This window comes from Penaeus japonicus, unplaced genomic scaffold (genome assembly GCF_977035675.1).
Source record: "Penaeus japonicus unplaced genomic scaffold, GWHDUDI00000001_assembly GWHDUDI00000011, whole genome shotgun sequence".
In the NCBI taxonomy this organism is placed as follows: domain Eukaryota; kingdom Metazoa; phylum Arthropoda; class Malacostraca; order Decapoda; family Penaeidae; genus Penaeus; species Penaeus japonicus.
This window is the reverse complement of record NW_028234413.1, coordinates 23,219,729-23,232,228: the sequence shown is the minus strand read 5'-3', so window position 1 is coordinate 23,232,228 and position 12,500 is coordinate 23,219,729. Positions and strand designations below refer to the sequence as shown.

Below are 12,500 nucleotides of genomic sequence, written 5' to 3'. Positions count from 1 at the left end.
TCAAGAAACGAGGCACTTCGGCCGAATTCAAGGAAAACGGAACATCGTGGCCGAACGAGTGCAATGTGAGTGAATGAGTCGGAGTGGCGTGAGTAACAACGAGGAAAATGAAGCGTTGAGCACAAGTGAGGCAAATGGAGCGTGTCTTATTTCGCCACTCTTGCCGACCGGGTCGTTCGGTGGCGTTGCCTCTTAGTAAGCGGCCGGGGATACTACACTAAATCACTTCATTATTACACCTTGTTTTATCATTCTACTCTTTTCGACTGTACTACTCATTAACATATCAAATAACACCATACTAATTGCATCTCCACAGCGACGCTAATCAAGAAAAAACACGCATAGAACATGCTTTCCCAGTGAACCCTAACTCCGTAATAGTTGGTAATCCTGTGCCTGACCAGCTGATGGCTCCTTCCTGCGGACGCGTCACTTCCTTTGAGGAGCTCCGTGGTCTTTCCTTCAAGAGGTAATCGTCTTTGGGGGAAACCAACATGTAAATAAGGCCGATAGATGTATTTTACTTTAGTGATTCATTGCCTGAGTGGAATAATATATGCTTGAGCTTTGTTAGCTCTCGAAGAAGCAAAAAACGATCAAGGTCTGTCTTGAGAGGTACTGTATATTGAGGTAGTGCATAAAGATAATGTTAATGTGTTACAAATCAAGAAGAGAACCAGGAGTGAATATGCTAAAGTGTGAATCCAAATATTCAGAGTACATACCTATGTAAATATGTTTTTCCGTGCATGCATGTGGAGAAGCACTTCTCTCAAGGCATTATCAGTGACAGTTTCTCCATGAATATATGTACGATCTGATCAAGTTTTCATGCTATGCGCAAGACATGACATATCGAATTCAGCTGAACGCATAGGATTCCTGAAATCTATGTGCGTGTTGTACGTACTAGTGTAACAGATAGAAAATTACTATAATGGATCGGTAACTGTACACATGACATTTGTCATTGTTTTATAGGCACAATATAAGCATATCTGCCCTATTTAGTAACTATAAAGATAGATATACAAATATCCAATCTCTAGTGAAGTTTTAACGGCAATCCAGTCAGTACGCAAATCCTTACCAAAACACCAACACTGGACATGTGAAAAGTCCCGGTGTTCTGTTGCTGTAAAGGGCCCCTTCCTCCGACTGCATTAACCCTGACACTTAAACCGTTGAAGGCGAGGCGAGTTCTAGAGGTGATTATGGTGACTGAACCCCATGCTTACATTCCCTATCCTTTCCTCCCAGCCTACGGTAATTATCTGAGGCAGATGAGTAGTGAGGTAACTCAGCGTGAGTAATTGGGTGAGTCTGCGGAGGAAATGAACTGCGAATCTGCTGTGGATTGTCATGGTACTCTCTAGTGAGTTCAGTTTCTCATCAGTATTTTCTTCAAGATTGAAAATTACTTTTATATATATATATATATATATATATATATATATAGAGAGATAGATAGATAGATAGATAGATAGATAGATAGATAGATAGATTTTTTTTGGGGGGAGGGGAGGATTACAATAGAATATTCATGGAAGCTTCGTTACAGATTTCACTTTATGGATAGTAGATAATGAAAAGGAGTTTATATCACTTGGTCAATTTTGTGGAAGGTTAATGAAATGTAATATAAAGTTAATGTAATTATCCCATTGTTACTTTTACCTGACCTTTTGCCACTTCGAAGTAAATATTGCTCTCTTTGATAATGGTTACTTCATTATTCTCATAAAAATGCCTTTCTTTTTCAGTGACAACATCACGTAAAACGCCTGCGTAATTGACGGTTTAATTTTCTTCGCGATGGTATATCTGCAGTGGTGTGGAATCTTTCCTGATCACAATACTGGTAATGCGATTAATGCCTGGTCTATCGTAATAGATGGCAGGCTCGTGAAGTAGACAGGAACGGATGGTTTGGGTTATTGCTCATCATGTAAAGACATTGTATTTCTAGTGTCTACTGCTCTCTTTCTCTCTCTCTCTCTCTCTCTCTCTCTCTCTCTCTCTCTCTCTCTCTCTCTCTCTCTCTCTCTCTCTCTCTGTATATATATATATATATATATATATATATATATATATATATATATATGTGTGTGTGTGTGTGTGTGTGTGTGTGTGTGTGTGTGTGTGTGTGTGTGTGTGTGTGTGTGTGTGTGTGTGTGTGTGTCTGCATGTGTTTGTCTGTATGTGTCTGTGAGTGGGCGGGTGTGCGTGTGCATGTGCGTGTCTATGTGTATATGAAGAACATGTTTGTTCAGAAAAAAATAACCTACATTAAATGAACAATGCCGCTAGACCAGTCTCAAGCGCTTTGCCCCAACATATATAATTTGAATCTCGTCCTGTTCATCGCAGACTTTCTAAATCATCAGACGAGGAATGATATTGTCAATATTAATAACACACAAACCTCCTGGAATGAGTATCATGCCTTTGCGTTTCCTTGTTTCTTTCTTCTTTCTACATAACCGGTTTCATTCATTTCTGGTGAGCATTTTGGATTCGTGAATTGGTGTATGAGAAAGGTGGTGAGTTGCTTTCTATTTGCAATGTCTAGCCTCCGAGTTTGCCCAATCATTAGAGTAAGGAGGAAAGCTCCTTGCTTGAGATAAAGCGTAGAGGTCAAGGTTGTGCTGGTGTTGTTTGTTTCGCTGTATTTCGCTTATTTATCTCATTTCTTTTTCTTTCTTTTTTTCTTGTTTTTTCTTTCTTCCTTTCTCTACTCTCTCTTCTCTCTCCCCTCTCCCCTCTTCCCTCTCCTCTCTCCCCTCTTCCCTTTCCTCTCTCCCCTCTTCCCTCTCCTCTCTCCTCTCTCCCCTCCCCTTTTTCCTCTCTCTCTCTCTCTCTCTCTCTCTCTCTCTCTCTCTCTCTCTCTCTCTCTCTCTCTCTCTCTCTCTCTCTCTCTCTCTCTCTCTCTCTCTCCCTCCCTCCCTTACTACTTACCTCAGTCTGTTTTCTGAATCTATCGCAGTGGCAGAAGGCACATGGGATTCTGAAAAGATAAAAAGTTATTGTATATCTTAATGGAACAATTCATGGGAGCCACAAACTTAAACTAAAAAATAACTAAATAAACAAATAAACTAGATAAATGTAAAAGCCTATCTATTATGTCCTACCACAAGGCGACGTATGCTAGTATATCGTAAAAAAATCGCACGTCCTTAGGCCTAAGAGTCTTTAATGTGATTCCGACGATGGATGGGTATATAGGATTAAATCTTTCCTTTCCAAAGAAGGATTAAACCCTCAAGCATTGGGATCGAACCCAGAACACCTCACACCCTGAAGGCATTTGTGGAACCTTGGTCAGCCTCTTCGTCTATTTATTTGCCTTTTGGAAAATTTAAGAAGTCTGCTGTTTCACGTCATTCTTCTTTCGTCTATCTTATTCGTTACTTTTTTATCTTCCTTCTTCCCTCTAGACGTGATTTTTCTCTCTATTTTTTTTTCTTTTCTTTTCTTCATATGCCTTATTTACTTCTTTTTTTCTGCCGTTTAAGTTTTTTCTCTTCTCTTTTCTTCTCTCTTCTTTTCTCTTCTCTTATATTTTCTCTTCTCTTCTCTTTTCTCTTATCTTCTCTCTTCTTTTCTCTTCTCTTTTCTCTCATGCTTGTAAAAGTTACATCAGTTGTGGTAATGAAAGGAATGTTTTGTTTAAAAAGATAATCTATCGATATTACCTTAGTCATTAGCAATCTTTTTTTGATAATCCCTGTATTTCTCTTTGACCTTCATCTCCCTTTTTCGTGTTAATGTGTCATGCAGTGAAGAGAAGGCCGAAGGGGGGAGGACGCCCTTATGACCCCCTCTCCCCCCTGTTCCCTTTCCTCGCACCCATTTCCCATCTAGGGTGTTGTGTGTGTGTGTGTGTGTGTGTGTGTGTGTGTGTGTGTGTGTGTGTGTGTGTGTGTGTGTGTGTGTGTGTGTGTGTGTGTGTGTGTGTGTGTGTGCGTGTGTGTGTGTTTCAAACCAGACGCCTCGTGCTTCCTCCAGTAGCCCGAGGGTATTCCCCTTCCTGTTGCTTCTTCCCTCCTCCTCCTTTTCTCTACCTATCCCTCTTCTCTCTATTACAAATATTTTTTTCTCTCTTTTATTTTTTCCGCCGTTCTTGTGATTGTTTTCCTTCTTTTCGTAGCGCTCCTAAAAATATTTCATAATACCGTTAGTCTCTCATTTCTCTTCGTTTATTCTTTTTTTTTCCTTTACTTTTTTCTTTTTCTCTGCTATGCTCTTCCTTTGACTTTCGTTCATGGGCCCTCGGGCTCTTCTTTTTGCCTCCCTTTCCTTCGCTTTATGTCTCCCCTTTGCCACCTTTAGCTCGAATGTCCTTCTATTTCTTTGTGTGTGTGTGTGTGTGTGTGTGTGTGTGTGTGTGTGTGTGTGTGTGTGTGTGTGTGTGTGTGTGTGTGTGTGTGTGTGTGTGTGTGTGTGTGTGTGTGTGTGTGTGCCGTTATTGTCTGTTAAATTATTTCTTAATCGTAAGTGTAAGGCTTTAGCCGTTGTCTTTCCTGTGTTCGCCATCATTTCTTTCATGTTCCTGCTGCTGCTTGAATAAGGTCCCCCACCGAGGTTAGACAAACAGCCTGTGCTGAGTGTGAATGAAAGTGTCTGCCTCCTGATCTATCGTGCCCTTAGGCCTCTATCCGCTCCACAGACGCCGCAGAAATACTTGTCATTATGTCGTCCAGAGGCCTATTTCAGAAACCTTTCCCCAAGAACTCGAGCTTACAAACATTTACGTGTATTTATTTTTCCTCTCTCTCTCTCTCTCTCTCTCTCTCTCTCTCTCTCTCTCTCTCTCTCTCTCTCTCTCTCTCTCTCTCTCTCTCTCTCTCTCTCTCTCTCTCTCTCTCTCCAGTGATGATTGTAGTTAAACATAGAACCGTGTGAGCAATCGTGGCATCTGCCCAGTAGTAATAGCAGCAGCAGCAGTAGTAGTAGTAGTAGTAGTCTCAGATGGTTTGAAGACATGAGTCAAATCCGTGTTATAATGGAGAGATGAGAGAGGAATTCTTACATCCCCGAAATTGCATTACAATGACATTCGAAGAATCCATACCAGATACCAGTCCCAGTGTCAGAGGCGATTTTAAGGGCGAATACCAGGTCGGAAACCAGAAATCCAAAATAAAGTACCGGGCATGCAGGCGGGTCTCCCTCAGCTATGCAATAATGAGCGGGCTACGGAGGGTCTGACTTTCTCAGCGACCCAACCAGTCATGGTAGGAATGGGCACACAAGGAGCGCCTCTATGAAGAAAAAAAAATGATGCTGAAGCTGATATTGCGAATGCGCGTGTTGGAATGTTATGTTGCACATTTGTCTTTTCTTGCCTTTTATTTTTTTAATATGCAGAGGCGTGTAAGTGTATGTCTCTTTGCGGTACGTGTTTGTGTTTGGGTGTGTGTGTTTGTTTGTTTGTATGTTCGTGTGTGTTTGCGTGTGTGTGTGTTCGTGTGTGTGTATGACGAAATCTAAAGTAATAAAAAATAAACAAAAAGGGACAAAACCTCAGGAAAAAAAGAAACATGTGGGTGTCCTTGAAATACCTAACTTCGCTGAGAATTTCCTTTTCTCTCCGAATGCGAAATGGATATTGCATCTTGGTGGCGGTGACGAAGGCGAAGACGACGGCAAAGAGGCCGCTAATGATAAGGGCGAAGGGCCGGAGGCGAGAAGAAAAAAAAACGAAGACGGCGAAGAAGAAAGGGTAATAGCCAAAGCCCTAACGATGACTGCACCGAGAGAAGAGAAAGATTACGTCAATCACAAGAATGCAGTGGGATGACCTAAGTGGGGAAAAAGAGGGCTATTTGTCAGGCTTCAGTGACCAGGAAGGTCATGCTGGAGGGGAATGGGCTGGAGGGGTGGGGGGTGGGGGTGAAGATGAACGGATGGTAGATTAAAAAGGAAGCAATACGCTAGGTTCAGCGATGAAATCAAATGAGTTTCATATTGTTAAAAAAAAATTATCCTCTCTGTTCAAAGAATGCACAGGCTTCTCCACTTCAAAAGTTCACCACGAAGCTTTTCCGCCATGTATCCGAAACACCTGCCCCTCATTCGCACTGCCAGGTGTTTCGGATACGTGTCGAAACTGGCGGTTCGCTAAGACGGAGGAGAAAACTGCATTCTCATAATCTCACAGTTAATAAACACTTTTCTTTCTACAAACAAGTAAAATTACCAGCCTTACTCGGTCGAGCAAAGGACGAGTAAATAAGTAACTACTCCTATTCTCTAAGTAATCGGCCTTGTTACTCGAACGAGACATTTGTACATCTACCCGGCTTGTGTGCCCAACATGGCCGTTTCATTGTCTTATATCCCTTTATTTACCACCAACTCTTCGTAAATCCTTTTATTCAATAATCATACTTTTTTAGAGGATGGCATTATCCGCACTGTTACTTACGATAAGGCTTCAAGGAACGGGTCAAGATCTTTTTTGTATTGTTGATTCATTTAAGCACCATTTATTCTGGTTGGTCTATAGGATATAGTGCCTCAAATCATAGTGTATAGTGCTTCATTCTTAGTGTGGACTGTACAGTGGTTGAGAGTCAGTGTCTGTACCATGGTTTCATATCTAATAGTATACAGAGGTTTAGTCATGTTTTGTGCATAGTGGCTTAGTCCTAGTGTTTAGTGTCCAGTGGTTTATTCATCAGTACGTATGGTAGAATAATATCTTTGGGAGGTTCTGATGTTGAAAGGTCATGCAGACAAACATAATAATCTTGGGAGTCTGATCATCATGCATATAATCTCAGCATGTGTTATGTTTGTGGAAATATATCTATCTATGGGCAATGTTTTAGTGTAACTTTCTTTAACATTGAACACGCATAATACCTCTATAATTTGATATTTGTAATATGTAACTGGAATCTGTACTCCACTTTTAATAATACGCAGGCACATGCTAAGTCATATGGATTTTCAGATCACCACAGACAACGAAAAAGAGTAATACCAAGGTAGCAAAAATACACAGGACGTGAATTATGTATAAAAAGAAACAAAAACCCAATATTTACTTCCTGCAATATCTGACAGTCATGATGGGATGAACCCACACGCGCGCACGTATGAAGGTACATACAGGGATATACCAACGTTTAAAATTTCAGAGACATTTGAACATAAACCGAGACTGGGAATCCTTATGTATGTGTTTGTGAAATCTTACATGATAGTGTTGTTTTTGTTTTTCTAACAGAGAGATAGATAGGTTAATGTAAGTGTGTGCGTGCGTATGTGTTTAAATTTATAATATTTTAGAATTGCTGGATTAGAAGATAAGAGGAGTATGTTTTTTCTTTCCGCGGATTCTCAAAACGTCTCATAATAGGCGCGGAGCCATTGTTGTCTTGCAAGTCTTGCCACGCTTTCCTAATCTTTCTTTTCCATGATTTCGCTCTGTAAGAAGAATCTTCATCTTTCTTATTATCACCCAACTCCAAAGTTCCTCTTTCCTCTTCTTCTCGTCTTCTTTCCTCTCACATAGATTCATCTCATCCCATTTCTTCTCCTTTTTTTAGTCTCCCTCATTCCTTCTTCCTCTCTTCCAGCCTCACGGCCGCTTCTTATTTCGTTTCTCTCCTAGCCTGCAAAATCGCCGAAGTTGCAACAGTCCTTTGAATGGTAATAAAAGGCAAGGAAGCAAGCATAACGTTAGTCCCCCATTGTCTTCCACGTATAGAGAGGAGAGAGAGAGAAGAGGAAGGAAAATGGCAAAGGTTAGCACGAACTCCAGATTCCAGCATCAGATCTCTCGGCGGCTATGCAAGCCACCCCCGCACCCTGAAGCCTGTTGCTAACAAAACATGGCCTCCGGTATGTTCCCTCCTCCCTGCCCCCGATCCCTTCCCCGTTAACAGTTAGGCGTGCAGGCGTTGGAACTCGGGCTATGCTTATCGCCGTTTAGAGAAGGCTAACGGCGCTCTTTTTATTCCATTGTCACTCGACTTCGTCTTTGAGCGATGATGAGATATTGGGACCTCTCTCGTATACATCAGGATACTTCTTTTCCGTCGGAGGTGAGCGAGGTGCAAGTCGTGACGCCAAGATTCTTCGGTATTCTATCCGTCTCCTCTCTTCAGGATCTGCATGACGTCCCACTTCACGGAAAAGGAGAAATGAGAAATTGCACAGAAGAAAGACGACCCATCGTCGCCCACGAGCAGAGCGATAGACAAAACCATTATTAAAGAACACAAGAGCTTCGGGGGGGACGTTCTCTGAATTCTGGTTCGCTCGACGTTCGTCCTGGCTGCGTGAACCGCGGGTCACTCACGAGTCATTACTCTTCGCCGCGCCCCCGAGTGCAGCACACCGGACTAGGTGACGGAGCGGAACGGCGGACACGGGAAACAAATCATTGCGCCGAACGTGACACCTTTTGACGGACGAGAGAGAGAAGAAAGGGGTACGAACCTATTGTGAGTCGGAGTTTCGATGTCGATTCGTGGAGCACAGAAGGGTATACAAGATAGAAAGGAAAAAATGTATATATGTTATTTACGGCGAGGACAGTCATGGAGGTAATAACAGGGTGGGAAAAGGGACATGGATGAATGTAGGGGTGAGGACGACAGGTGGATGAAGGATTAAGAGGCTAAGGGTCAAGATTAAAGGAACACCCTTTACTTGTCACACCCTAAATAGCGTCATAATAAATTAATTCCGGCAATTACCTTCGGCATTCTCTCCCACAGGAAAGGGGCGGTGGAAGGCACACGGGCCTGGGACGCGACACACATCTTTTCAAGATTCATTAGTTCTGCGCTGTTAACCAAGCCAATTCAGTTGCAAGACCGGAAGGATTGTCGTTGAATAACCCGAAACAAAACGCAATATAGATCAATTCAGTTTGCAACAACATTAGAGCTGAATACAGAGTGGAACGGTATAGGTCAGACAGTACCGTGGAGTCGCACTTAGGAGTGATGAAGCAGCAAAAGCGAGCGTCAAACGGACTTGCGTACCGTATGAAACAGCCTAAAACTGGCTGTGAAGGATGGACCCAAAATCAAACACATGCGACCAACAACTGTAACCAATTGGAGTGACAGCTCGATGGAAATGAACAGAGTGAGTCACCGCTATTTCCAAACTTGGCTCCCTGAACCCCTGATCCCAGGGTAACGGTAGAGAACATTACGGGGAGACCGACCCGTCCACGTAGCTGCCGCCGCGCCGGGGAGCGGAAGGCTTTCATTAAAAAGCCGTCGTCGCCGCCGCTTCCGACATCGATACTGGCTTCGTCACTCGCGCGATCTCCACTCCTTCGCCAGCACTCCCCTCGTCGTGAAGCAGGACGCGCCGTGAGTCACCGTGTGGGTCACATGACAGGAAATATCTGGTCACGACCGCCGCTACTGCGATAACTGGGTTAAGTTCGACGGGGTGCTTGTGGCGTGCTGGGGCCTAGTCCAGGTCTACTGGATTACGGCGGCGAAATGCACGGTTATGGGAGGACGAAATAAGCGGCCTCTTCGCAAAAGAAATTTTAAAATGTACGCGACAATTTCTAGACCGATTTTCTAGTACTAAAATTGGCAGTCTTTGCAACATGCCGAACACGTCAGGAATACAATTTGATTAAATCGTCGCCAAGCTTTCCCACGGACTTAAGAAGATGTGGGAGGGTCCTGGCGCTCACGACAGGCTTCTTATTTTTAAAACGAGAGGTCATCAACATGGCTATTTTTCGGATCCTGGAGTGTCTACCTTTTCAGATCCTGAACTTATTTCCTGTTATAGGATTGAATTTTGTAATACCTTTCATCTGAAATTCTTATCTAAATCTAGAATATCAACACCGGAGTAAAATCTTGCTCCCCTTTTAAATATTTTAAAGGAAGTTGTTAATATGGCAAAAGCTAAAATAAATAATAAAGATAATAATAATAACAATAATAATAATAATGATGAATAATAATGACAAACATCAAACCACTTATTCTCTCAGATAATGTTTTAAACGCCAAAGAACGTGTCTTTTGAATAACTGACCACCTCTAATCAACTCAACTGTGTTGCTAAAGACATGACAGAAATCAAAGACCTAGAAAACGTCGTAAATTTGGTCAATTCATGCCACCCGAAGATAAATGTGTACCACTCGTGCGTGTCGTGTATTTAAGAAACCTCTCGAGATTCCTTCAAGAATCCTTTCTTCTTTCTCGACCGAAAGAATAACTCGTGCCGGGCAAATAACTCCCAAGCACCAAAGATTCACGTCCTCGCGCCCACGCCTCCTGCCCCCCCCTCACCCCACCCCATCCCGCCCCCTGTCACCCTAGGGTCTGGAGAAAGTGACGAGGTCTGGCCACAGGGTATCGGCAAGTGAGTTGTGTATTCTTTGGGAAAGCACTAAAGTAAATGTTTAGTTTCTCGTGTATTACACTAATTGCGATGCCGAGCGTCCCCGGGCAGGTTGTTGTTAATTCTCTCTTTCTTTCTTTTTCTCGTTCTCTCCCTGTTATTTCTCTTTCTCTTAACGGCTGTCACTTTTTCGGAAAGTAAAAATTGTAATGAAAGTTCCTCCTCGGCGATTTCCTCGCGGATAGAAAGGCAAAACTGGATAAATGTGAGGGTGATAGAACGAAGTATTGGAAACAGACAGAAAATATACTTGACAATGAAACAGAAGAGAAGGAAGAAGGAGAAGAAGAAAAATACTTAGGGGGAGTAACGAAGGAGGTGAGGAGGACAGGGGGTGGTGGGGATAGGAAATGAAGCAAGAGGAAGAAGAGTAGGAAAACCTGTATCAGAATGTATTGTGAAAAGGTGTAGAAGAAGAAGCAGAAGGTGTTATTCCGAGTTAATGTATGGGAGAATGGAGCAAAGAAAGGATTTGACAGGAAAATAGTGGGTAAGGGTGAAATTTGACAAGATAGAGCAGATAGACAAGGATAGAATGTGACAGTGAGGGAGAAAAAAGGTGGATAAGCATATAATTTGATAGAGACGGGGTAGAAAAAAAAATGGAACTGAACAAGGAGTGCACATATCAGCATAATCTTGACTTGAAGGAAGAGCTCGACATGGCGAGAAGGAGATGGATGGTCGAGGGTAAGATTTGACAGGGAAGATGGGATGGCTAAGGATGGTATTCGAAGGCAGCGGATGCCTAGGGCTTAATTCGGGCGCCGGGATGCTCCTTGGCACAGACCTAGTCATTAGTAACTTCAGGCGAAGCGTCACATGTGAAAACTCATTTAACGGAGGTGAGAGTGAGATTCGGTTAGGTGTTGCCTTTTTTCTCTTTCTGTCTCTCTTCTTCCCTTTCTTTCTCTTTCTCTTTATTTCATATTTCTCTTTTTTTTTTTTATCTTCTCTCTCTCTTTGTTTTCTAACTGTTTTTCTTTTGTGTTTTTACCGAGTTCTTTAATGACACAAAAACAGATTTTGCAAAAGTATATTTGATTAATACACATCTTTATAGATTAAATCATGCAATCGCAAAGCAGAACTAAAGAACCACAAAACAACCAAAGAACCAAACAGAACCACAAAGCCGATCCGTTGAAAGTAAACACACAGACGCATTTTTTTTTTCTTTATCATATTTGTTTTAGCTTTATCACATTCTATTGGTTTATCCCTATTCTATTCTATTCAACTCTATTTAATTCAATTAAGTCATTTACTTTTTTGAAGTAAAATAAAACCTTAAAACAAATGCACATACACGTTCAAAGATTAGAAGAAAAAAGTCCCATGTCATTTAGGTCACAGTTCCAGCCACCGACATTTAGGGTTAGTCCCAGAGAGCCGCAATTATATAATCATACAGTAACCGTAATCAGTCGATTTCCCCTTCGGATGAACACAATTGGTCCACTCGATTTCGACAGTCTCCTGGCATGTACTTCGTATTAGAGGAATGTGTCGGGAGAGAAATTAAATGCGTGTAGAGGTCTGTATCTGTTCGTGTGTGTGTGTGTGTGTGTGTGTGTGTGTGTGTGTGTGTGTGTGTGTGTGTGTGTGTGTGTGTATATATATATATATATGTATATACATATATATGTATATATGTAATATGTAATATGTAAAATGTAAGATGCAAATGCATATGCAAATGTATATGCACATATGTATGTATATGTGTGTGTGTATGTGTATATATATACATATATATATATATATGTATGTATGTATGTATGTATACATATATTCATATATAATGTGTGTTTGAGCATGTATGTATGTAGGTATGTATCCATGTGTTTATGTGTGTATGTATGCATGCATGTATGTATGTATGTATGTACTCATATATGTGTGTGCGAATGATCGGATGCATACATGTGCACACAAACACATATATTACATACGTATATAGATAGATAGATATAGATATAGACATACATATGTATATATATATATATATATATATATATATATATATATATGTATGTAAATATAGATATATAAATATATATATATATATTTATATATATTTATGT

At 41.4% G+C, this 12,500-nt stretch overlaps 1 protein-coding gene across 1 annotated transcript in view; it reads right to left on the bottom strand.

Annotated features, from left to right (window-relative positions):
- Positions 1 to 12,500, bottom strand: part of LOC147470976 (uncharacterized) — a 79,925-nt gene that overhangs the window by 9,714 nt on the left and 57,711 nt on the right. Inside the window, exon 4 of the mRNA XM_086541429.1 lies at positions 2,962 to 3,010. Within this exon, the coding sequence (XP_086397555.1) occupies positions 2,962 to 3,010 (49 nt within the window). The remainder of the gene's footprint in view (positions 1 to 2,961; positions 3,011 to 12,500) is intronic.